We start from the raw sequence: 23643 nt of genomic DNA, 5'->3' as shown, positions 1-23643 counted from the left end.
TACTTAATAGGTAGACAGTTCTAAACTGTGTAAACTTGAAAATATATTGGCACAAAAAAAGCAAAGAACATTGTGAAGTAAAAAAAATTGCCCATGAATAGGCATCTTTATTCAAAGAAAACTATTTCTTTGCCATCTTAGAATTTTTTAATTCTTTGCTGGGCTTTATACTACTATTTTAAGGCCAAAATCTTTTTCTTTTTTAATGGACTTTTTCTAGCAAAGAAATACCCTGTTTTATTCATAGGATTTACAGTTCAAGACTAGAATTTTTGGAAGTAAAAGTTGGTAGTTGATTTTTTTTCTGGGTTTAAAATATATTAAGCCTTATTTTAAAACTTATATTCCACCTTTCCTTCTCATCATAGGACAATGAAAAGAGAACCCCATTGCATGCCGCTGCGTATCTCGGAGATGCAGAAATCATTGAACTGCTTGTTTTATCTGGTATGGTAAGCGCTGAGTAATAAGAACATGTTATATATGTTTTGTCGTAATTAATATTTATCTAAAATAATGGGTTACTAAATGGCCTGGTTCTTCATATTTGTTTCATAAGCAGAAACTTACTTGTTTATTCATTCTACAAATACTGATACATGTCATACGCCGGGTACTTCTGGATTCTTAGAGAACAAGGCAAGATTGCTGCTCTGTGGGGATTATGTTCTAATATGGAGAAACAGACAATAAATACGAGTAAATTTTACAGTATGTTAGAAGTTAAGTGTTGTGGAAAAATGAAAAGGTGTCAGGATAGTGGAGGTAGGATGAGCAATTATATAGGGTATTCATATTCATACTAGGCCTCATTGAACAAATAGTCACTGGGAGACCATTGCAGTCATTGAATTGGGAGGTGATGGTGACTCAGACCAAGTGCAGTGGAGGTGGTGGTGAGCAATTTTGTGATTCTGGGTAGATTTTGAAGGTGATGCCAGCAAGATTTCTTGTCTTTAAATAGCTTCTATCTAATTCTGTTTGAGGACCTGTAAAATGCATTTTAGTAAATTGTACTGTATTTTAATTTCTTCTAAAATGTTTAAGATTTTACACTATGAAGTAAAAGTAGAACTCTATCTTATTGAATAGTTCCTGTTGTGATCAGACTCCCTATAGTCCTAAAACAGGTAGTCATTCAGAGCTTAAATATATTTTGAAGCTGGATTATTGGAAAAGAATACATGTGTTTGAACTGAGCTTGTTTTGCCAGTAGTACAGATATATGTTTAATGAAATTGGAGACAGTATCATTCTTTTAATTTGGAGACAGAAATTGAGAGAAATTTTGTATAAAGTCCCCATCAAATAATAACCAAAATATAATTTTACCATGAAAATTCATAAAATTTTAAAAACTTTTTTCTAACAAAATTTATGATTGTGTAGATTTAAATATGATTAAACATGGACCCAGCTAATATTCTTATATTAGTTTATGAATAACTTTTCGAGATTCATGTACTTCTTTGAAGATACTTGTTTCTCTGTGGATGCTAGCTCACTAGTTTTCAGCTGAAATTTACTAGAGATAAGAGTTAGGATAGTTTCAAGAGAAAAATCTTATTTCCTGTGAATTGAGGCATCTTCTGTTCTATAATAATATTAATTGATGGGATATAGATTTATATATGGAGTTTCCTTCACAAACATATATCAAGAAACAGTTTCTTTTTTTATAGTAAGAAATAGCTATGGGGGGGGGGGGGTTGTGGGAAAATACAGACTAGGGAGCTCTAGGACTAAGTGCTTTCACCAAAACTACTATTTAACAGGCAGGAACTGTCTGAAAAAACTACTTTGAAACTCCAGGGGCCAGAAGAATACTGTACAGCACCCAGGGAAGAGCAGGAGGAAAAAACTGATACATTACAGTAAAGAACAGTAAATTGCTCCCTTCACGCAGTAGCTACCTGCACCTGTCCTGCATTTTTGCGGCCCCTGGCTAGCTTGCTGGTGACAGAAAGGGACATAAAAATCCTCTCCCCTAAGACCAGGGATGGGTATGGCAAATCACTAATCACAGCTTTTCATTAGCAACTTCATATTGCTGGGGGCCCGGCTCTGAGGACAGCCATTGTTTTAACCCACACAGGACAAGGGCTGTGATGGTAGACTTAAAGTTGTTGCAGTTCCTCAGGGTTGTGAGGGACAGTTAACTGAAGGGCTGCTTTGCTGGTCAGGTCAAGAAAGCTCAGCTTTGGGGAGCCATTGGAGAAGTTCTTGGTGTCCTTCCTGATCCCATCCCCAGGGCACTTTGTTGCCCATCTACCCTCCCCCCACAGCCGCCCCAACCCTTCGTGGGTCCCTGGCCCCGTTTTGGCTGGGAGAAGACTGACTTGGAAAAGTCCTCTCCAATGTGCTCTCCTCCCAGAATTTGCAGATTAAGACAATGAAATGAGTGTAAAAAACTGTAGAGGTGGACAGTCTGGAACAAAGGCCTGCCAACTTCAAACACCCAGGATAGGGATATTTGTCCCTAGGAAACAGGGAATAACTAAGTCCTGGAAGCAGGGGAACTCCAAAATAACTAGCAAGCAAAAGCACAGGCCAAGACAGAGGCCCAGAAAGACAGGTATATGCTTGTGCCCTGCATTCACCTTGGGCAGACCTTCCTGATAGGAGGGCTGAAGCTCAAGAAAATCTCTGTCTTATCGACAGCTGGTTATAAAACCAAGGAACAGAAATCTCAAGAGAATAAATTGCAGAGTTAACATTTTTAAATATTCAAATGTAAGGTCTGCAACAAAAGAGTGTAAGACAAAGAAACAGGAAATGATGGCCCCTCCAACCAAAAAAGGATAAAAATCCAGAAAACTGCAACAAAGAAGAAGAGAATGTGGACATACCGAACAAAGCCTTTAAAAATTGATCTTGGGAGCCAAGCAGCAATCTGGACCCCAGGCCCGAAGCAGTGCGAGATAAGGAAGAGCCCACAGTGAAGAAATGGCAACTCTCGTTTTTGGAGTTTGCCTCAGTCGCAAGGTGCAACATGACTGTGGCTCAGTGCTACCTGGCAGAGAACAACTGGGAGATAGAGTGTTGAACTCCCTTCTTTGAGCCGTGCGTGGATCAGAGAGCCTTGGAAAGCCATTCACAGACCTCCTCTGAGCCTGAGACTTGTGTTGACCTAAGCAATGAAGATACAACTGATTCCACTCATTCTAAAATTAGCTTATCTGAAAATAGTCACCAAGAAGATGGCAGGTATGTTCTCTTTAATTACCTGGAATATTGATGGATTAGATCTAAACAACTTGCAAGAGAGGACTCAAGGGGTGTGTTCTTATTTAACTTTGAAGTTATTGCTCCATACTATAGCTACCTAAAGAAGAGAGCAAGAAGCTATGAGAGTATTACAAACCATGAAGAAGGATATTTCACAGCTATAATGTTGAAAAAATCAAGAGTAAAATTAAAAAAACAAGAAATTATTCCTTTTCCAAGTACCAAAATGGTGAGAAACCTTTTGTGAGTGCATATGAGTGTGTCGGGAAATGAATTTTGCCTTATGACTTCCCATTTGGGGAGCACCAAAAGGCATGCTAAGGAACAAATCAATCAGTTAAAAGTGGTTTTAAAGAAAATGCAAGAGGTTCCAGAGTCAGCTACGGTTATATTTGCAGGAAATACAAGTTTAAGGGATCAAGTTACCAAATGTGGTGGTTTACCCAACAACATTTTGGATGTCTGGGAGTTTGGGGGCAAGCCTGAGCATTGCCAGTGTACATGGGCTATACAAATGAACTTTAATCTTAGAATACCTGGTACTTGTAAGCTTCGTTTTGATCAACTATTTTTCAGAGCAGCAGCAGAAGGGGGCTACATTATTCCCTGAAGTTTATACCTTCTTAGGTTGGAAAAACTGGACTGTAGATTTCCTAGTGATGACTGGGGTCTTCTGTGCAGCTTAGATATAATATTGTGACCTGCTTTTCATATATGAGTTTTAAATGTACTGTGTAGTTTTGTTCTGAATTTTAATAAATATAATTTTACCTGTATGGGCAGATAGTAATATGGAGGAATTAATATACTAGATCACTGTAAAAGAAGAAAATCTTCCTGTGACTTTATTTTCATGGATTGTATCCTCAGATTTCAGGACCAAATATTAATGTCTACTTAAACTAAAGCATGCTGTGTTCAGAATATGAGGCCTCTTAATGAAAGGCACAAAGCCTATCAGAGCTTACAGTAATGGTCACAGTATCAGCTGGGTTCCAAGCAGGGGGCCAAATTGTCTCAGAATAGACTTTATACTTGATTTGTTTTTTCAATCAGGTACTAGAATTGTTAATATTTTAAGTAACTCCTCAAAAGAAAAATACTTTTTAATGTCATAAGAGGTTACTGAGTCCTTGGAACTGGATCTTTTAACTATATTTGACAAATTGAGATCATCTAAAATGAAAAAGTTAAGTGGAAGACAACTATCCTACATCAGACTTCTTTTGTCAGCTAGCAGTATATGAAGAAACTTTGATTTAAAACTCCTTGCCTCTTTTATTCATGTTTATAGTTATCTCACCAAGAGAGACAAAGTTAGGCTTGATAATGATGGAAGTCAGTTTATAGCAGCATTAGACTGTTTTTCTAAGAAGAAAGTAAATGTGTAGAGAGGAGCTAAGATGGCGGCATAGAGAGGAGTGGAAGACTGTTAGTCCCCCCCGGAACAATTCATAAATGACCAAAAAACTAGTAAATAACCTGGAATAACTGTGGGGAGACAAAGATGACTGTCCACTCATCATCCACCAACCTGAATTGGGAAAAAATGCCTGAGATCGCAGCACAAAATCTGTAAGTAAAACTGTGGACCCGCGCTGAGAGCCGAGAGCCCCTCCCTCACGGAAGCCTCGCGGCGCTAGAGAGCAGCACTCTCTCAGCCCAGCTCCAACTGGGGTTTTACTGTTAACTGCTCAATACAAACAACGAATCCTCAACAAGCAGACAGAGGCTTTTGGTGACAGCTGACCTTGGGAGACTCGGGGGACATATCTGTCTCCGGACGGGGAGCCCAGAGGATCAGATGCTGTCTCTGGCTGACGGGTGAACCTGGGAGCTTTTCTGTCCCTTTCTCTCTCTGTGGAGAAAACCTCAGCCGTTTTCAGCCCACAGCGCTTTGCAGTAAAGACAGCCTCAGCCATTTTAACATCAAAACACTTTGATCAGCAGAGTCAGAGAAACAAAGAACTTACTGATATGCAGTGACCTCTCTGGAGGGGGCATGGCTTCCCAAGAGGAAAGGGAGGGGCCCAGCTCTACTACCTGTCTTACTGGAACCAGACCCCAAAGCCTGGGGGAGGAGAGCCACAGACCACACCGTCTTACACCAGCCAGTGACAGGCTGACAGGTACATCTGCCAGGCGAAAAGCACAGGTGTATCAATCCTCTAAGAACAACCATCAGGGAATATTTCCTCCTTCTGTGACCTGAACCTGTCCTCACCTGGGAAAACCTGACTGGGGTGGCCTAGGAGGTCAGATGCCTAGACAACATAAAACTACAGCCTACACTAAGAAAAACAAACCTATGGCCCCGTCAAAGGAACATACATACACTTCAACTGAGATACAGGAATTTAAACAACTAATGCTAAATCAATACAAAAAGTTTAGAGAATGTTTCGCAAAAAAGATAGAGGCTGTAAAGAAAACACTGGGCATACATAAGGCAGAAATTGAAAGTTCAAAAAAACAACTAGCAGAATCTATGGAAATGAAAGGCACAACACAAGAGACGAAAGACACAATGGAAACATACAACAGCAGATCTCAAGAGGCAGGAACTGGAGAACAAAACACCTGAAAGCCTACATGCAAAGGAGCAGATGAAGAAAAGAATGAAAAAATATGAGCAACGTCACCAGGAACTTAAGGATGAAACAAAGTACAGGAATGTACATATCATTGGTGTCCCAGAAGGAGAAGAGAAGGGAAAAGGGACAGAGGCAATAATAGAGGAAATAATCAATGAAAATTTCCCATCTCTTATGAAAGACATAAAATTACAGATCCAAGGAGCGCAGCGTACTCCAAACAGAGTAGATCTGAATAGGCCTATGCCAAGACACTTAATCAGATTATCAAATGTCAAAGACAGAGAGAATCCTGAAAGCAGCAAGAAAAAAGCAATCCATCACGTACAAAAGAAGCTTAATAAGACTATGTGCAGGTCTCTCAGCAGAAACCATGGAGGCAAGAAGGAAGTGGTGTGATATATTTAAGATACTGAAAGAGAAAACCACCAACCAAGAATCCTATATCCAGCAAAGCGGTCCTTCAAATATGAGGGAGAGCTCAAAATATTTTACGACAGACAATGAGAGACTTTGTGAACAAGACACCCACCACAGGTAATGCTAAAGGGAGCACTACAGAGTGATAGGAGAAGACAGGAGTGCGTGGTTTGGAATACAATTTTGGGAGATGGTAGCACAGCAATTAAGTACACTGAACAAAGATAACTATGAATATGGTTGGGAGAGGAAGGTGGGGAGCATGTGAGACACCAGAAGAAAGGAGGAAAGATAAAGAATGGGACAGTGTAACTTGGTGAACGCTAGCGTGTTCAACAATTGTGATAAAATGTACAAATATGTTCTTTTACAAGGGAGAACAAGCAAATGTGAACCTTGCGAGGTGTTAAAAATGGGGAGGCATTGGGGGAGGGATGCAATCAACGTAAACTAGAGACTGTAACTAACAGAATCATTGTATTATGCTTCCTTTAATGTAACAAAGGTGATATACCAAGGTAAATGCAGATAAGAGGGGGGGATAGAGGAGACATGTTAGACATTATTGGTGTTGTCTGACTCTTGACTCTACTTTGATTTGTTACTTTTCCTTTTGCTGCTTCCTAGCTGTTATTATTTTTTTTTTTCCTCTTTCTTTTGCCTCTCTGCCTTCTTTGACTCTCCTTCCTGCCTTGTGGAAGAAATGTAAATGCCCTTATTTAGATAGTGGTGAAGGTGGTGAACACATAAATATGTGACCATACAGAGAACCATCGATTATTTACTTAGGATGGAATGTATGGTGTGTGAACAAAACCATCTTAAAAAAAAAAATTGATTGATGACAAAACCTCAGGGGCAATGTACTGAGTGAAATAAGCCAGACACATAAGGACAAATATTGCAGGGTCTCACTGGTAAGAACTAATTATAATATGTAAACTCATGGACATGAAATATAAGGTACCAAAAAGTAGTACGAGGCTTAAGAATGGGGAGCGGTTGCTCAGTATGAGCAGAATGTTCAGCTAGGATGAACTTAAATGTTTGGAAATGAACAGAGGTGTTGGAAGCAAGATGTGAGAATAACTAACAGTGCTGAATGGTGTGTGAATGAGGTGGAAAGGGGAAGCTCAGAGTCATATATGTCACCAGAAGGAAAGTTGGAGGTCAAAAGATAGGAATGTATAAAACTGAATCCTATGGTGGGCAATGTCCATGATTAACTGTACAAATATTAGAAAACTCTTCTATGAACCAGAACAAATATATGATAATACAACTAGGAGTTAATAATAGAGGGGCATATAGGGAAGAAATATATACCTATTGCAAACTATATACTACAGTTAGTAGTATTTCAGCATTCTTTCGTAAACAGTAACAAATGTACTATACCAACACTACGAGTCAACAATTGAGGGGGTTGGTTAGGAATATGGGAGGATTTGAGTTTCCTTTTCTTTCTTTTTTCTTTTTTCCTTTTATTCATCTTTCACTTTATTTCTTGTCTGGAGTAATGAAAGTTTCTAAAGATTGAACAAAAATTAAGTGCAGTGGTGGATGCACAGCTGTATGAGGGTAGCAGAGGCAGGGGCAACTGATTGCATACTTTGGATAATTGTATGGTATTTGAACAATCCCAATAAAAATTAAAAAGAAAAAAAAAAGTAAATGTGTGAAGAGAAATAGGCTTTTAGTTTTGTTACTTGTAAAATTGAATTATTTTGCAGGCGTGAATAAAGGACACTTTAAATATGCTTTAAAGAAACATTTCTTTGCACCAGAGAAATGTACTTTAAATAAAGAACTTTACTTGTTTATAAAAAAAAAATTGATCTCAAAAACATTTAAGGAGATGAAGGAAATTATAGAGAAAGAACTAAAGGATATCAGGAAAACAATGAATGAGCAATATGAGAGACTTAATTAAGAGAAAGAAATTTTTAAAAGGCACCAAACAGAACTGCTTGAGTTGAAGACCACAATTACTGAAATGGGAAATGCCCAGGGGGGTATCAAGAGCAGATTAGAGGTGGCAGAAGAAAGAATTAGTGAACACAAAGACAAGACACTTGAATGACTCAGGCTGAGGAGCAGAAAGAAAAAAAATAATAAAAGCAAAAATAGCCCAGTACACCTGTAGGACACCATCAGTAAACCAGTATATACATTGTGGAGCCCCAAAAGGAGGAGAGAAAGGAGCTGAAGGAGTATTCAAAGAAATAAAGACAGAAAACTGCCCTAACTTAGAAAAGGTGTGAATATCCACAGCCAAGAAGCAGGCAAACTCAAAACAGGTTAAACATGAAGAAAAATACACCTCAGCGTCTATTGATCACACTATCAAATGCAAAGGACAAGGAGAGAGTTCTGAAAGCTGCACGAGAAAAGCAACTTTATGTACAAGGGGTATGTTCAAGGGGGTCCCAATTAGATTGAGTGCTGATTTCTCATCAGAAACCATGGAGGCAAGAAGGCAGTGGGTTTAAATGCTTACTGTACTGAAGAAAACCAACTGCCACCCAAGAATTTTATATCTGGAAAGACTTTCTTTCGAAAGTCAGGGAGGAATGAAGACAATCTCAGATAAACAAAAGCTGAGGGAGTTTGTCACCACTATACCTGCCCTGTAAGCACTGCTAAAGGGAGCTTTTCAGACTGGAAGGAAAGGACACTAGACAGTGGTTGAAAGTGGGATAAAGAAATAGAGACGGGCAGTAAAGGTAACCATTTGGGTAATTATAAATGCCAGTATTATTGTAGTGTATTCTTTGGTATGTAATTCCACTTCTTATAACCTACAGGTGCTAAAATGCAAATGCATAAAAAGTAATGATAGATCTGTTTTTTTGACATACAATGTTCAAAGATATAATTGGTAAGAAGTACAAAAAAATAGTTGTAGGGCAGTGGGGTATAGGAAAAGTACATATGCATGCTAATGATTTTAGTTGGTGTCAAATCAGATATGATTGTTATATAATTTACATATTTAGGATGTTAATTTTTAACCCCATGGTAACCACAAAAGGAGATAGATGAAAAATATAACCAGATAGAAATGAGAAGGCACTCAATATGGTACTACATAAAATAATCAAATAAATATAAAGGTAGGCATTATGGAAGTGAGGGACAAAAAAGGCTAAATAGCAAAATGGCAGAAGAAAGTCCCATGTTATCTGTAGTGACTTCAGGTGTAAATGGTTTCAACTCTTCAGTCAAAACAGAGATTGGCAGAATGGGTAGAAAAGCGTGACCCAACTGTATATGCTGACTGTAAGAGGCTCACCTTAAATTCAAAGATACAAGTAGGTTGAGGATAAAAAGATGGGAAGAAATACACCATGCAAGTAGCAACTAAAAGAAAGCTGGGTTGGCTATATTAATATTGGATAAAATAGACTTTAAGGCAAAATCATTTACAAGGGACAAAGATGGTCATTATATACTATTAAAGGGGATAATTCAATAGGAAGATCTAACAATTATAGATATATGTGCATCTGACAGTAGAGCACCAGAATATATGAAGCAAATACTGACAGATTTGAAAGGAGGAATTGATGGTTCTATATTATTAGTAGGAGACTTTAATACACATCTCTCAATAATGGATAGAACATGTAGTCAGGAGATCAGTAAGAAAGTACAAGACCTGAATGATACCCTAAACCAACTAGAACCAGTACATACATAGAACATGTCATTCAACAAAAACAGAATACACATCCTTCTCAAGTGCACATGGATAATTCTCCAGAATAGCCCTTATGTTGAGTCACAAAACAGGTCTTGGTAAATTTAACAATATTGAAATCATACAATGTGTATTCTCCGACCACAATAGAAAGAAGGTAGAAATTAATAACAGAAACGGAAAATTCACAAATTTGTGGAAATTGAACAACATACTCTTAAACAACTAGTGGGGTGAATGAGGAAATCAGAAGTGAAATTAGGAAATATCTTGAAGCAAATGAAAATGAAAATACAACATAACAAAACTTTGGAATGCAGTGAAGGCAGTGCTGAGAGGTAAATTTATAGCTTTGAATGCTTACATTAAAGAAGAAGAAATGCCTCAAATTAAAGACCTACCCTCAAAACTGGAAGCACTGGAAAAAAAAAAAAAATAGCAGACTAAACCCAAAGCAAGCAGAAGGAAGGAAATGAAAAAAAAAAAAAAAAAAAAAAAAAAGTGGGGATAAATGAAATAAATAACAGCGACAAAAACAATAGAACCAACAAAACCAAAACTTGATTATTCGGAAAGATCGACAAAATTGACAAACCTTTAGCTAGACTGACAAACAAAAAAGAGACAGAGGATACAAATAATGAAAATCAGAAGTTAAAAAGGGGGACGTTACTACTGACCCTGCTGAAATAAAGGACTGTAAGAGGATACTATGCACAACTGTATGTCATAGAGTTAGATAAACTAGATGAAATGGACAAATTCCTAGAAACACAACCTACCTACACTGACTCAAGAAGAAATAGAAGAATTGAATAATCCTATTACTGGTAAAGAGATTGAATCAGTAATCACAAACCTCCCAACAGAGAAAGCCTAGGACCAGATGACTTCATGGGGGTATTGTACCAAACAATCCCCAAAAGACTTAACTCCAATTCTGCTCAAACTCATCTAAAAAAATTGAAGAGGAGGGAACACTCCCTAATTCATTCTGCAAGGCCAACATCACCCTCATACCAAAGCCACATAAACATACTGCAAGAAAAGGAAACTACAGCCCAATGTTTCTTGGGACTATAGATGCAGAAATCCTCAACAGAATACTAGCAAACCAAATCCAATAGCGTATTAATTAAAAGAATTATACACAGTGATCAAGTGGGATTTATCGCAGTTATGCAAGGTTGGTTCAAGATAAGAAAATCGATAAATGTAATATGCCAATTTAACAGAGTGAAGGAAAAAAACAAATGATTATCTCAATCAGTGCATAAAAGGCATTTGACAAAATAAAAGCATTCCTGCATTATGAAAACAGAACACTAGGACTAGAAGGAAACTTTCTCAACATAATAAAAAGTTAAAACTTTCCGTATTTGCAGATGATATGATGCTATATACAGAAAATCCTTCCAAATCCACACCAGAGCTCCTGGAACTAATAAATGAATTCAGCAAAGTGGCAGGGTACAAGGTCAGCACCCCCAAATCAGTAGTGTTTATATACACAAGGAATGAGCAATTGGAAGAACAAATCAATATTAAAAAAATTCCATTCACAACAGCAACTAAAAGAATCACATATGTAGGAATAAACCTAACAAAGGCCATAAAGGACCTGTCCACAGAAAACTACAAAATATTGCTAAAAGAAATCAAAGAAGACCTAAAAAAAAATGGAAAGACCTTCTGTTTTCATGAATTGGAAGACTAAATATGTTTAAGATATTAGTACTACCTAAAGCAATTTATAGATACAATGCAGTCCCAATCAAAATTCCAACAAACTTCTTTGTGGAAATGGAAAACCCAGCCATCAAATCTCTATGAAAGGATAAGGAGCCCTAAATAGCCAATGCCATCTTGAAAAGGAAGAATAAAGTTGGAGGAGTCACACTTCCCAATCTTAAATTACAAAGCCACAGTAATCAAAACAGTATGGTACTGGCACAAGGTAGACATATAAACCAAGGGAATTGAATTGAGAGCTAAGAACTCAACCTTCACAGTTAATGGCCAATTTATTTTTGACAAGCCTGCCAAGTCCACTCAATTGTTCAAAACAGTCTCTTCAACGAATGGTGCTGGGAAAACTCACACCATATACAACAGTCAACTCAAAATGGATTAAAGACCTAAATATAAGATTTAGAAGTATCAAACTCTTAGGAGAAAATGTAGGGAAGCATCTTCCAGACCTTGTGTTAGGCAGTGGTTTCTTAGACTTTATACCCAAAGCATAAGCAACAACAGAAAAAATAGATAAATAGGACTGCATTAAAATTAAAAATTTTTGTGACTCAAATCACTTTATTGTGGAAGTAAAATGACAGCCTACACAATGGGAGAAAATATTTGGAAACCACGTATCCAATAAAGGTTTAATATCTGGAATATATAATGAAATCCTACAACTTAAAGGCACAAATACAACCCAGTTTAATAATGGGCAAAAGATTTGAGTAGACATCTCTCCAAAGAAGATTAAAATTACCAAAAAGCAAATGAAAGGATGCTCAACATTATTAGCCATCAGAAACACAAATCAAAACCACAACTAGATGCCATTTCACACCCATTAGAATGGCTGCTATTTAAAAAATGGAAAATACCAAGTGTTGGAGAGGATGCAGAGAAATAGAAATACCCATTCATTGCTGGTGGGCATGTAAAATGATGTAGCTGTTCTGGAAGACAGCTTGGTGGTTCCTCAGAAAGTTAAGTATAGAACTACCAAATGACCTGACAATCCCACTACTTAAGTGTATGCCCAGAGGAACTGAAAGCATGGACTTGAAAAGATATTTGCATACCAATATTCATAGCAGCATTATTCACAATTGTCAAACAATGGAAGCAACCCAAGTGTCCACCAATGAATGGATAAATATAATGTGGTATATACATACAATAGAATATTGTTCAGCTGTAAAAAGGAATGGAGTCCTGATACATGTGACAACATGGATGATCCTTGAAGACATCATGTTGAATGAAATGAGCCATACGTCAAAGGACAAATATTGTATGACCTCAGTGATTTGAAAGAATTAGAATAAGTGAACTCATAGTGTCAGAAGCTTGGTTACTAGGGGATGAGGTGGGGATAGGGAATGGAAAGTTAAGGCTTAGGATATAGAGGGTTTCTATTTGGAATAATGGGAATTTTTTCCCCTTATTCAGGGTTCCATTTAATTATGGTGTTTGAATTAACTGACCATACAAGTTAAATTATATAGTGTGCTACAGAAAACTTAAGAATTGCAAATGTTTTGGTAACTGATGGTGGTAATGGTAGCATAACATTGTAAACACAGTTAACACCACTGAAATATATATTTGAATATGATTAAAAGGGTAAATGTTAGATTTATATATGGAAACAGAATAAAAAAATTTTTTAAATCCATGGAACTTCACTATACAGACTGAACCCCAGGTTACATCATGCACTTTAATTGGTAGAACAATTAAATTGATAGTGCATGTTCCACACCAGTGCGAAGTGTTGGTGATATGTATGGTAATCCTGTATTTTATGCATGGTTGTTCCATAAACCCACAACTTCTCTAATAAAGGAAAAAAAAATAGCTATTCTAGAAACAGTGCAGTTCTAGTTAGTTTAATGTCTAGGATTTTGGGTAAGAACTCTGCTGCTGCATTTTTTTTTTTTCATTTTAATATAAAATTCTGTTTGTTTACTTCCATTTTGTCATAGAGATTTTTTTATCTGACTCAACATACAGGTTTCTTCTAATTTTTTACTCCTATACCTTGGAGCATCAGGTGTTTAAAGTTTTACTTAATCCCTTCCTTTTAAAAGTGAACCTTTTTATCAAGAATTTTTATTTTTACTGACTTCTTGGTCTTTGTAAGTATGATATCAGGTGAAATGTCAGGTTTGAATAAACATTTGAGAGAATGCTTAGTTTCCTTTAAATAACTGAAATAAAAATCATGTAAAATTACGCATGGTACATAGGTAAAAAGAGCTGTTTTGACCTGCCTTTGAAGAATGCTTTTGGAATCATTTTATTTTGTCAGCTTAGCAAGGTAATGTAGCTCATGTATCTATTTTTCAAAGGAGAAGTAGGGTTCACAGTGAATTCAGTTATCTACAATTATCAGAGTAAAAAAGTTTTAAAATTGGCCTTAAGTCTATACATAATCCCATACCCCATCCACTCCCCAAACCCTCATTTTTTCTGACTCCTGTTTCTACTACCCTCCCTTTTCCTCACACTGTTTTAACCCCACTGACCTCCTCCCACCTCAGAGTCTTTGCACTGCTTTCTTTAGCCTCAAACCCTCTTTCCTCAGCCACATGAATTACACTTAAACTATTTTTAATCTCCTTTTAAATATTTTTGCAAAATATATATAATCTGTTTTAATGACATTTACGTTTATAATTATGTGGCATTAATTTATAATTACAGTGCTGTGCAACCATCACTATTACCTGTTTCCAAAATTTTTTGCCACCCTGAACTGAAATTCTGTACCTATTAATCAATAGCTCTATTTCCTCCCTCTCTCAGTCCCTGGTAACCTTTAATCTACTTTCTGTCTGTATGAATTTGCTAATTCCAGATCCTTCATATAAGTACAGTCATACAATATTTATTGTGTGTGTGTGTCTGGTTTTTTTCACCTAACAATATTTGCAAGGTTTGTTTATCCATGTCATAGTATCAGAACCTCATGTCTTGTTCCTTTTTATGGCGGAATAATATTCTGCCCTCCTTCTCTCCCTCTTTCCCTCTCTGTTTCTCTTGTTTTATACACACACACACACACACATTTTGTTGATGTGTCGCTTCCACCTTTTGCCTTTTGTGAATAATGCTGCTATAAACATTGATGTACACATATCTGAGTCCCTGTTTTCATTGCTTTTGGATATTTACCCAGAAATGAAATTGCTGGGTCATGTGGTGATTCTGTGTTTAACTTACTGAGGAATCGCTGTACTGTTTTTCACAGCAGCTGTACCTTTTTAAGTACTACCAGCAATATATGAGTGTTTCACTTTGTTTACATCTTCACCAACACTTATTTTGATTCATTTTGAGTTAGTTTTTGCCTTTAGATATCCAGTTTTTCCCAGTACTATTGTAAGGACTGTTCTTTTCCCTTTTGTCTTGACACTCTTGTCAAAAATCAGCTGACTACAGATGTGAGAGTTCACTTCTGGGTTCTCAGTTCTATTCTGTTGGTCTATATGACTATCTTTATGCCAGCATCCCATTGTTGTCATTACTGTAGCTTTGTAGTAAGTTTTTTGTTTGCAAAGTTGGCATTCATTTGTTCGCCCTGTTGTGAAAACATATTTGTACCTTTAATCACAATCACTGACCACTCTAGGTTTCACTAAGTTACACAATCCCAGTCTTTATCTTCTATCCTTAAGCAACTTATATTGTGCTACCATCACCCAATATTGTGCTACAAACCACTGTCTCCTGTCTTTTCCTATCTGCCTGTAGTGTTTCCCTTAGTATTTCCTGTAGAGCAGGTATCTTGTTCACAAACTCTCACAGTGTCTGTTTGTTTGAGAATATTTTAAACTCTCCCACATTTTTGAAGGACAGTTTTGCTGGATATAGAATTGTTGGTTGGCAGTTTTTCTCCTTCAGTTTCTGAAATACATCATACCACTGCCTTCTCGCCTCCATGGTTTCTACTGAGAAATCTGCATGTAGTTTTATCGAGCTTCCATTGTATGTGATGGATCCCTTTTCTCTTGCTGCTTTCAGAGTTCTCTTTGCTTTTGACATTTGATAATCTGATTATTAAGTGTCTTGGCATAGGTCTATTCAAATCTATTCTTATAGGGGTACTCTGCACTTCTTCGATCTGTAGTGTTATGTCTTTCATAAGAGATGGGAAATTTTCAGTAATTATTTCCTCTATTATCCTTTTTGCCCCTTTTCCCTTCTCTTCTTCTGGGACACCTATGACATGTACATTCATGCACATCTGTCCATTACTGGAAGTAGAATATTGAAGTCTCCAACTATTATTACAGTCTGTTTCTTTAAGTCAATTTTTGCTTCATATATTTTAGGGCTCTATTTTAGATTCATTTTTGTTTATAGTTTTAATTTCTGGCTGGATTGAACCCTTTATCAATATATAATGGCCTTCATTATCCATTTACTTTCAACTTCATTGTTTCTTTGTAAAGTGAGTCTCTTGTGGATAGAGACTCACTTTACAAAGAAACTCACTTGTAGATAGAGATCATTTTTTTAGCTTGTCTTTCAATCTCTGCCTTATAATGGAGATTTTAGTCCAGTTACCTCTAAAATAACTATTGATAAATAAGGACTTCTGCCATTTAGCTTTTTGTTTTCTTGTGTACATCTTATATTGTTCCTCAAATCTTCTATTACTGCCCTTTTTGTAGTGTACCATTTTGATTCGTTTCTTTCCTCTTCTGTATAGTTTTCAGTTATTTTCTTTTGTGGTTATCTTGGAGATTACAATTGATAATTGTAATCTTAAACTTATAACAGCAACCTAGCTTGAATGATACTTGGTTTCAATTGTATACTAACATTTTGCTCCTAACATCTCTGTCCCTCCCCCTTTGTATTGTTAATTGCCACAGATTTCATCTTTATACATTATTTGCCCATTAACACAGATTTATAATTATTTCCTTATGCATTTGTCTTTTAAGTCACATAGAATAATAAAAGGAGCGACAAACAAGTACAGTGATACTGGCTTTTATATTTACCTATGTAGTTCCTTTTCCAGTATTCTTTATATTTCTTCATATTACTTTGAGTTACCGTTTAGTGTCCTTTCATTTCAGCCTGAAGTAAAATAAATTTTCTTTTACTGCAGGTCTGTGAATGTCTAACTCCCTTAACTTTTGTCTATCTGGGAATGTCTTAATTTCTTCTTCTTGATGTTTGATTTTGCCAGATATAGAATTCTTGGTTAACAGGGTTTTTTTCCCCTTTCAGTCCATTAAACATGTCATCTCAATGCCTCTGGCTTCCATGGTTTCTGATGAGTAATGATTTTATTGAGGATCCATTTTATGGGACAAGTCTCTTTTCTCTAGCTGCTTTCAGAATTCTTTCTTTGACTGTAACGTGTCTGAGTATTTCTTTGAGTTCATCTGCTTAGAGTTATTTCATCATCTTGGATTTATAATTTCATCTATTTCATCAAATTTGGGAAGTTTTCAGCCATTATTTCTTCACATATTTCTATCCCTTCCAACCTTCTGGAGCTCCGTAATGCATATATTGATCTGCTTAATTGTGACCCATGGATCTCTTAGTCTTTGTTCACTTTTCTTTTCTGCTCTTCAGAATGGGTAATTTCATTTTCCTGTCTTCAAGTTCACAGATTCTTCTTTCTGCCTGCTCACATCTGCTGTTGAACGCTTCTAGTGAAATATATTCATTTATTTATTGTACTTTTCATCTTCAAAAGTTACTGTTTGGTTCCTTTTTATAGTTCCTATCTCCTTATTGATACTCTTATTTTGTTCATACATCATTTCCGTGATTTCCTTTATTTCTATGTCCATGGTTACCTTTAGCTCTTTGAGCATATTTAAGACAGTTGATTTGAAGACTTTGTAGTAAGTGCAATGTCTTGGCTTCTTCAGGGATGGTTTCTGTCAATTTTTTTCCCTTAGAATGGGCCATACTTTTCTCTTTCTTTGTGTGCCTTTTGGTTTTTTGTTGTTGCAAACTGGACATTTGAGTATTATAATGGTAACTCAGGAAATGAGATTCTCCCATCCTCAGCCTTTGTTGTTCTTGATTGTTAAAAGCTTAGCTTGTGTTCAGCCAGCATTTTTTTAAAATAAAAGATATATCATTTATTGGAGAGAAATATCATGAACATAAAAAGTAATCTTGAATCAGACATTTTTAACATTTTAATATTGGAGTACAATTTAAGTATTGCAGAAAGCACTAATCTTAAGTGTGTAGAGTGATGAGTTCTGACAATTTTATATACCTATAATTCTACCACCCCAATCAAGGTGTAGACTATTTCTGTCATCCTTAAATTCCTCTTGTGCCATTTTAAATCAGGAGACCACTGCTGTGATGTTTGTTGCTATGTGTTAGGTTTGCCTGGTTTTGTACTACACATAATTGGAATCATATAATATGTTCTCCTTTTGTGGTGTTTGTTCAACATGATGCCATACGATTCTTCCCTGTTGTGTGGGTAAGTAGTTCCTTTCTTTATAATGCTGAGTGGTATTCCATTGCATGAATAGCCCAAAAATGGTTTATCCATTGCCCTGTTTATGGATGTATGCTTGTTTGTGGTTTGTATGAAAAAATTGTTTATCCGTTACCCTGTTAATGGATGTATGTATGTTTGCAGTTAATATGATATACTACAACTACATTTTCCAAATATTTACTCATTTAATTCTCTCAAAGAGCTCATGAGTAATAATATTGCTTCCATTTTTATAGATGAGGAAACCAACTGGCAGATAGTTTCAAGAACTTTCCAAATGCTGCGCAGCTAGGAATGACTGGGAATGAGTAGAGGCCAGGCGGCCACACGTCCAGGGCTTCTGGTGCACAGTTCCAGACTTGCCACCAGAGGGACAGCTTTCCTGGGCCCTTTCCCCAGCCAATCTCACAGCCTAAATGGGGAGAGCACAGAACACCTGGCTTTGATATACCTGGGCAAAAGCACTGCTTCCCTGCTGCCTTCGCCCTTCTCCATGTATTGCATTAACATGGGCCATTCACACACACAAGAATGCCTCCCGGCCTTGCAAATGAAATGCTGGTCAGCCAGCATTTTGACATAGATTTCTTTGAATGCCAGGAGCTTACAAAACAACAAACAAGCAAACAAACAACAACAAAAGGCAGCCTTTCCCAGTCTCTGCAGATTGGCTCAGTGACACTATTTACAATATAGCCAGGCTATTTTGAACTGCCTCAGTCTTCGCTTTCTGCTTGCCATGAGCCTAGAGATAAGCCATTGTTAAAAGCTCTGAGTCTTTGGTATTCTCTGAGCATATGTCCTATCTCAAGGTATGTGTGTGGCTTTCATGGCTTTCTAAATTCCCTGATATACATGGGTGCTTTTAATTGCCCTAATTTCCTAAAGAAACCGTCTCCCCAGCTTTTCCTCTCAGGCTTTATGCAGTCTGTTTTATATCTCAGAGGTGATCTTTTGCTCTAGATGCTGTGGGTTTTCCCCTCACCTGACTATGTTTTCAAGCAAGGCTTGCTGCTTTTGTGCCCTTTTTGTAGGTTCTGAATTCAATCAAACAGATACAAGTGCGTTGTGTTAGTCCTTTGTTTCTTTGGGTAGCCCCCAGACAGTTTTTTTTTTTTTTTTTTTTTTTTTTTTTTTTTTTTTTTTTTATCATCATTTTATTGAGATATATTCACATACCACGCAGTCATACAAAACAAATTGTACTTTCGATTGTTTACAGTACCATTACATAGTTGTACATTCATCACCTAAATCAATCCCTGACACCTTCATTAGCACACACACAAAAATAACAAGAATAATAATTAGAGTGAAAAAGAGCAATTGAAGTAAAAAAGAACACTGGGTACCTTTGTCTGTTTGTTTCCTTCCCCTACTTTTCTACACATCCATCCATAAACTAGACAAAGTGGTGTTTGGCCCAGACAGTTTAGAATAGACAAATCTAATAATTTGTGAAAGAGGACTGCTTTGCTCCCTCTGGAACCCAGGGACCAAAGTGGCAAACAGAGAATTCGGGTTGTCATCAAGACTGCCCCTGAACCTGGGATGGGAGGGGGTGGGGTGAAGAAAGTAAAAATGCTACAAAGCTTTCTGATTTTTTAAGTTGCTTTTTTCTTGATTCAGCATTTGCATGGTTACTGTGTTGGGCTATTTTCTAGGATTCTGGCAAAGTTTGTTCTGACAGTTTCTGCTTGCGTGTTTTTGTTGTTGTTTAATGTTTCTGTGAAGAGATGGGAGTTTGGAGCTGCCTACTGTGACATTTTGCTGACATCACTCTTCCCTCATCTTTGTCAGTTCTTTGTTCAAGTATCACCTTATCAATGAGGCCATCCTTGTCACTACCATCGTCACTACCCTGACTCTGTCTTCTATGTTATCCTTTTCATAGTACTTGTCATCTGACATCCTTTTAAAATTTCACTTTTCTGTCGTTTTCTCTCAAGTAGAATGTAAACTCCCTAGAGGGCAGGGAGGTAATATGCTTTGCTCCCTAACTTATTCCCAGTTCCTGAAATAGTGCTGAAAAGGCTCTGACACTTGCTGAATGAATGTATGATTATAACAATATAAATTTAGGCTCTGTCTTTTCAGATAATTGTTTACATTTTGGTTTCAGTTTCCCAGGTCTTCAGTGGAAATGAGAATGGGAGAGGTGGCGATGGGACAGGAGTGTGGGCTTGAAGGTAATCAGGTAGTTGGAAGGGATCTTTTCCCTTCTCTTGAATACAATGCAAATGATTTGTTTCCTCTGAATACATTTCAAATTCTTCCTTAGAATTTGTTTCTCCTCACACTACCAATTCCACTTTAATTTAAGCAAAATAAAATAAATACAACTTCCATAGATTTGGTCTGAAATGAAATGAAACAATCCAATGCTAGATTTCTATTAAACTTGAACCCCAGTTTTCTACTTAAAAATGAGAAAAATAAATGGGCCCTCTGTAGCCATGAGAGGCACAGAGAATAGTCTAAAAAAATACAGGGTCTATAGCCAGATAGATTTGGGTTCACTCCTGGCCCACCTCTTACTACCTCTGTGATGTTTGGGAGCTTATTCAATGTCTGAGCCTTGGCTTTGTCATCTGAAAAATGGGGATAATATAAATTTTATAGGTTAGAAGAAGCAATAATTAAATGAGATGATGTAGTTAATGTACCTAGAAAATTACCTGGCCCTTAATAAATACTCAAAATTATGGCTACTATTTTTTCAGCAGTCATTCTGTCTTTATCTCAGCTTTATTTGTTTCTGCCACTTTGATGTCAGGAATTATCTTTTTTTGTGATTTTTTAGGTAAAAAAATCTCCTCCTCCCTACGTTGTAATCCAGTAACATTCTGAAATGATAAAAGTAGAAGGAGTGACCTGGCTATAAGGGAAAAATGGATAAGAGTTTAGTTCCATAATCTAGAAAAACAAAGTTAGAAAGAAAATAGACTCTGTATACTCTGTATACATAGAGCAAATTTATTTTTATAGATGTATTTAAAGCTATACATAAGGCATCTTACTGAACAGGGCTCGAGAGGCTGTATGAGTAGTAAGGACTCTTATAATTGATAGCTCTAAAAAGTAAGAAAGGGAATAATCAGAATTTGTCCTTAACTTTTAAAGTTGACACTATAGAAAATAACTCATGGTCTTATATAAAAATACATCTTTAAATAGTTAAGGAAGACTGAAACCTGAAATGGAAGGAATTTTGGTTTGATGGATTATGGCAATCTTACGATTTTGTGTATTTGAGTTGGCGTACGCTGATTTCTGTAAAAATAACATTTCAGAAAATATGTTAAATCATGTTATCAATTTTTAATTTCTGTTAACTCTTTAAATTGATAGATGACTAGAGCTCTTTCATAGAAAGTTTATATTAAACATTTTAGAAATTAACTTCAAATGTAAACAAACTTTGAATTCCAAGTTCTTAGATTTCTAGAATAACATGTTAATAAAAGACTAATTATAATAAAATTTTATTTCAAAGTAAGTATAACTCAGAACAGTAGTCTTCATATAGTATATGTAGGCACTTCAGGTTTTATAGAGGCACTTCAGGGTTCTACTTAAATTTGGTTTGAGTGTCCTGGATGCTGAGCCCCAAGTTAGACTCACTGATATCCATCCCCTGATTTCAAATTCTGGGTTTATCAAAACAGCCTGATAACCTTATTAAATGACTTCATAATAAGTTGAGTTATAAATTAGATTTGAAACTAGATGTTTGAACTGATGAATTCCCTAGGTAAAAAAGACAGAAAAATACAGAGAGAGAAAACTAAGCAACAAAATTGGATGAATTTGTCAGTAGTTAGTAATGAAAACTGTTAGTGTACGAAAGTTTGGGTTGCTCTTGTTCTCAATGTTAATTACCAACAGCACAGTATGATAGTAGTTAGGGTAGCATTAACTGATGTAATCCTAAAAAAGCAAATTAAGCAAGGTTAACCTCCATCAAGCTCTTGAATTATATAGATGTTCAATAAGAACATGCATAAAGTCAAATACTGTAATTTTATATTTTATAAACCACTTTGATATCTATGACAAGTTTATTAGTTCCTAATATAGTTCCCTAAAATGAAAAATGAAGAATGTAAAAAAGTTGAGATCATTTAGTAGTACTCATGTCCATGTTTCAGGTTTTTAGTGTATGACTTTCTATGATGAAAAATTCAGAAATAGGTGTTCTGGTTTGCTAATGCTGCCTTTATGCAAAATACCAGAAATGAATTGACTTTTATAAAGGAGATTTATTAAGTTACAAATTTACAGTACTAAGGCAATAAAAGTGTCCAAACTAAAACACTGTGCTGGTTTGGATGTATTATGTCCCCCAAAATGCCGTGTTCTTTGATGCAGTGTTGTGGGGGCAGACATATTAGTGTTGATTAGGTTGGAACCTGTTGGTTCAGTGTTTCCTTGGAGATGTGACTCAGTCTACTGTGGGCGAGACCTTTCACTGGATTATTTCTGTGGAGGTGTTGCCCCATCCATTCAGGGTGGGTCTTTATTGGATCACTGGAGTACTTTAAAAAGAGCCACACAGGCCCAGATGCAGAGCAACTGAGAGTGACATTTTGAAGAGGAGCTACAGCAAAGAGAGGACAAAATACCCCAAAAGCAACATTTTGGAAAACGCCATTTTGAAATGCAACCTGGAAGCAAGTGGATGCCAGCCACGTGCCTTTCGAGCTAACAGAGGTCTTCCGGATGCCAATGGCTATCCTTCAGTGAAGGTACCCTGTTGTTGGACACTTTATGGCCTTAAGACTGTAACTCTATAACCAAATAAACCCCCTTTATCAAAGCCAACCCATTTCTGGTGTTTTGTATTCCAGCAGCATTAGCAAACTGGAACAGACACCAAAGAGTACCTTCACTGAAGAATGGCCAGTGGCGTCTGGAACACCTCTGTCAGCTGTAAAGGCACGTGGTGGCGTCTGCTGGTCCTTTGCTCCTGGGTTGTGTTTCACCTCCTCTCTCTCCACTCCTGTGCATCCTTGCTTTTCTCTCCTAGGGCATTTCTCTATAAGCATCTGGGGGTCTTCTCTTAGATTCTCTGGGGCAAACTCTGGGCTTCATCTCTTAGCCTAGCATCACCAAGCATTCTTCTGCACATCTCTAAGCGTTAGCAAGCATCTGGGTCTGTGTCGGTTCTTAGCTTCTCTTTTAAAAGTTCACTCCGGTGAACTAATCAAGACCCATCCTGAATGGGTAGGGCCATACCTCCATGAAAATAATTCAGTCAGAGGTTCCACCCTAATCAACAGACTAATCTGTCTGTCCCCACAAGATTGCATTAAAGAATATGGCTTTTCTGTGGGACATAATATATCCAAACTGGCACATAGGGACACTTACACTTTCTCCAATCTGTTTCACTCTTTTATGTTTTCACTACAAGATTTAAAACTTTACAGTCTCTTTTGTAATCATAATTCCTAGTTTTC

The 23643-nt window shown here is 36.8% G+C and overlaps 1 protein-coding gene and 1 pseudogene across 7 annotated transcripts in view; both read left to right on the top strand.

The window, feature by feature from the left end:
* ANKRD28 (ankyrin repeat domain 28) overlaps positions 1-23643 on the top strand; it is a 224628-nt gene that overhangs the window by 96986 nt on the left and 103999 nt on the right. For all 7 annotated transcript variants that reach the window (XM_037845359.1, XM_037845373.1, XM_037845379.1 and 4 more), the window contains one exon: positions 369-447. In XM_037845359.1, coding sequence (XP_037701287.1) covers positions 369-447 — 79 coding nt within the window. The remainder of the gene's footprint in view (positions 1-368; positions 448-23643) is intronic.
* Positions 863-3928, top strand: LOC119510058 (annotated as a pseudogene).

Source organism: Choloepus didactylus, chromosome 1, assembly GCF_015220235.1.
Source record: "Choloepus didactylus isolate mChoDid1 chromosome 1, mChoDid1.pri, whole genome shotgun sequence".
Lineage (NCBI taxonomy): Eukaryota > Metazoa > Chordata > Mammalia > Pilosa > Megalonychidae > Choloepus > Choloepus didactylus.
Note: the sequence above shows the minus strand (reverse complement) of the source record. Positions and strands in the feature narration are given on the sequence as shown.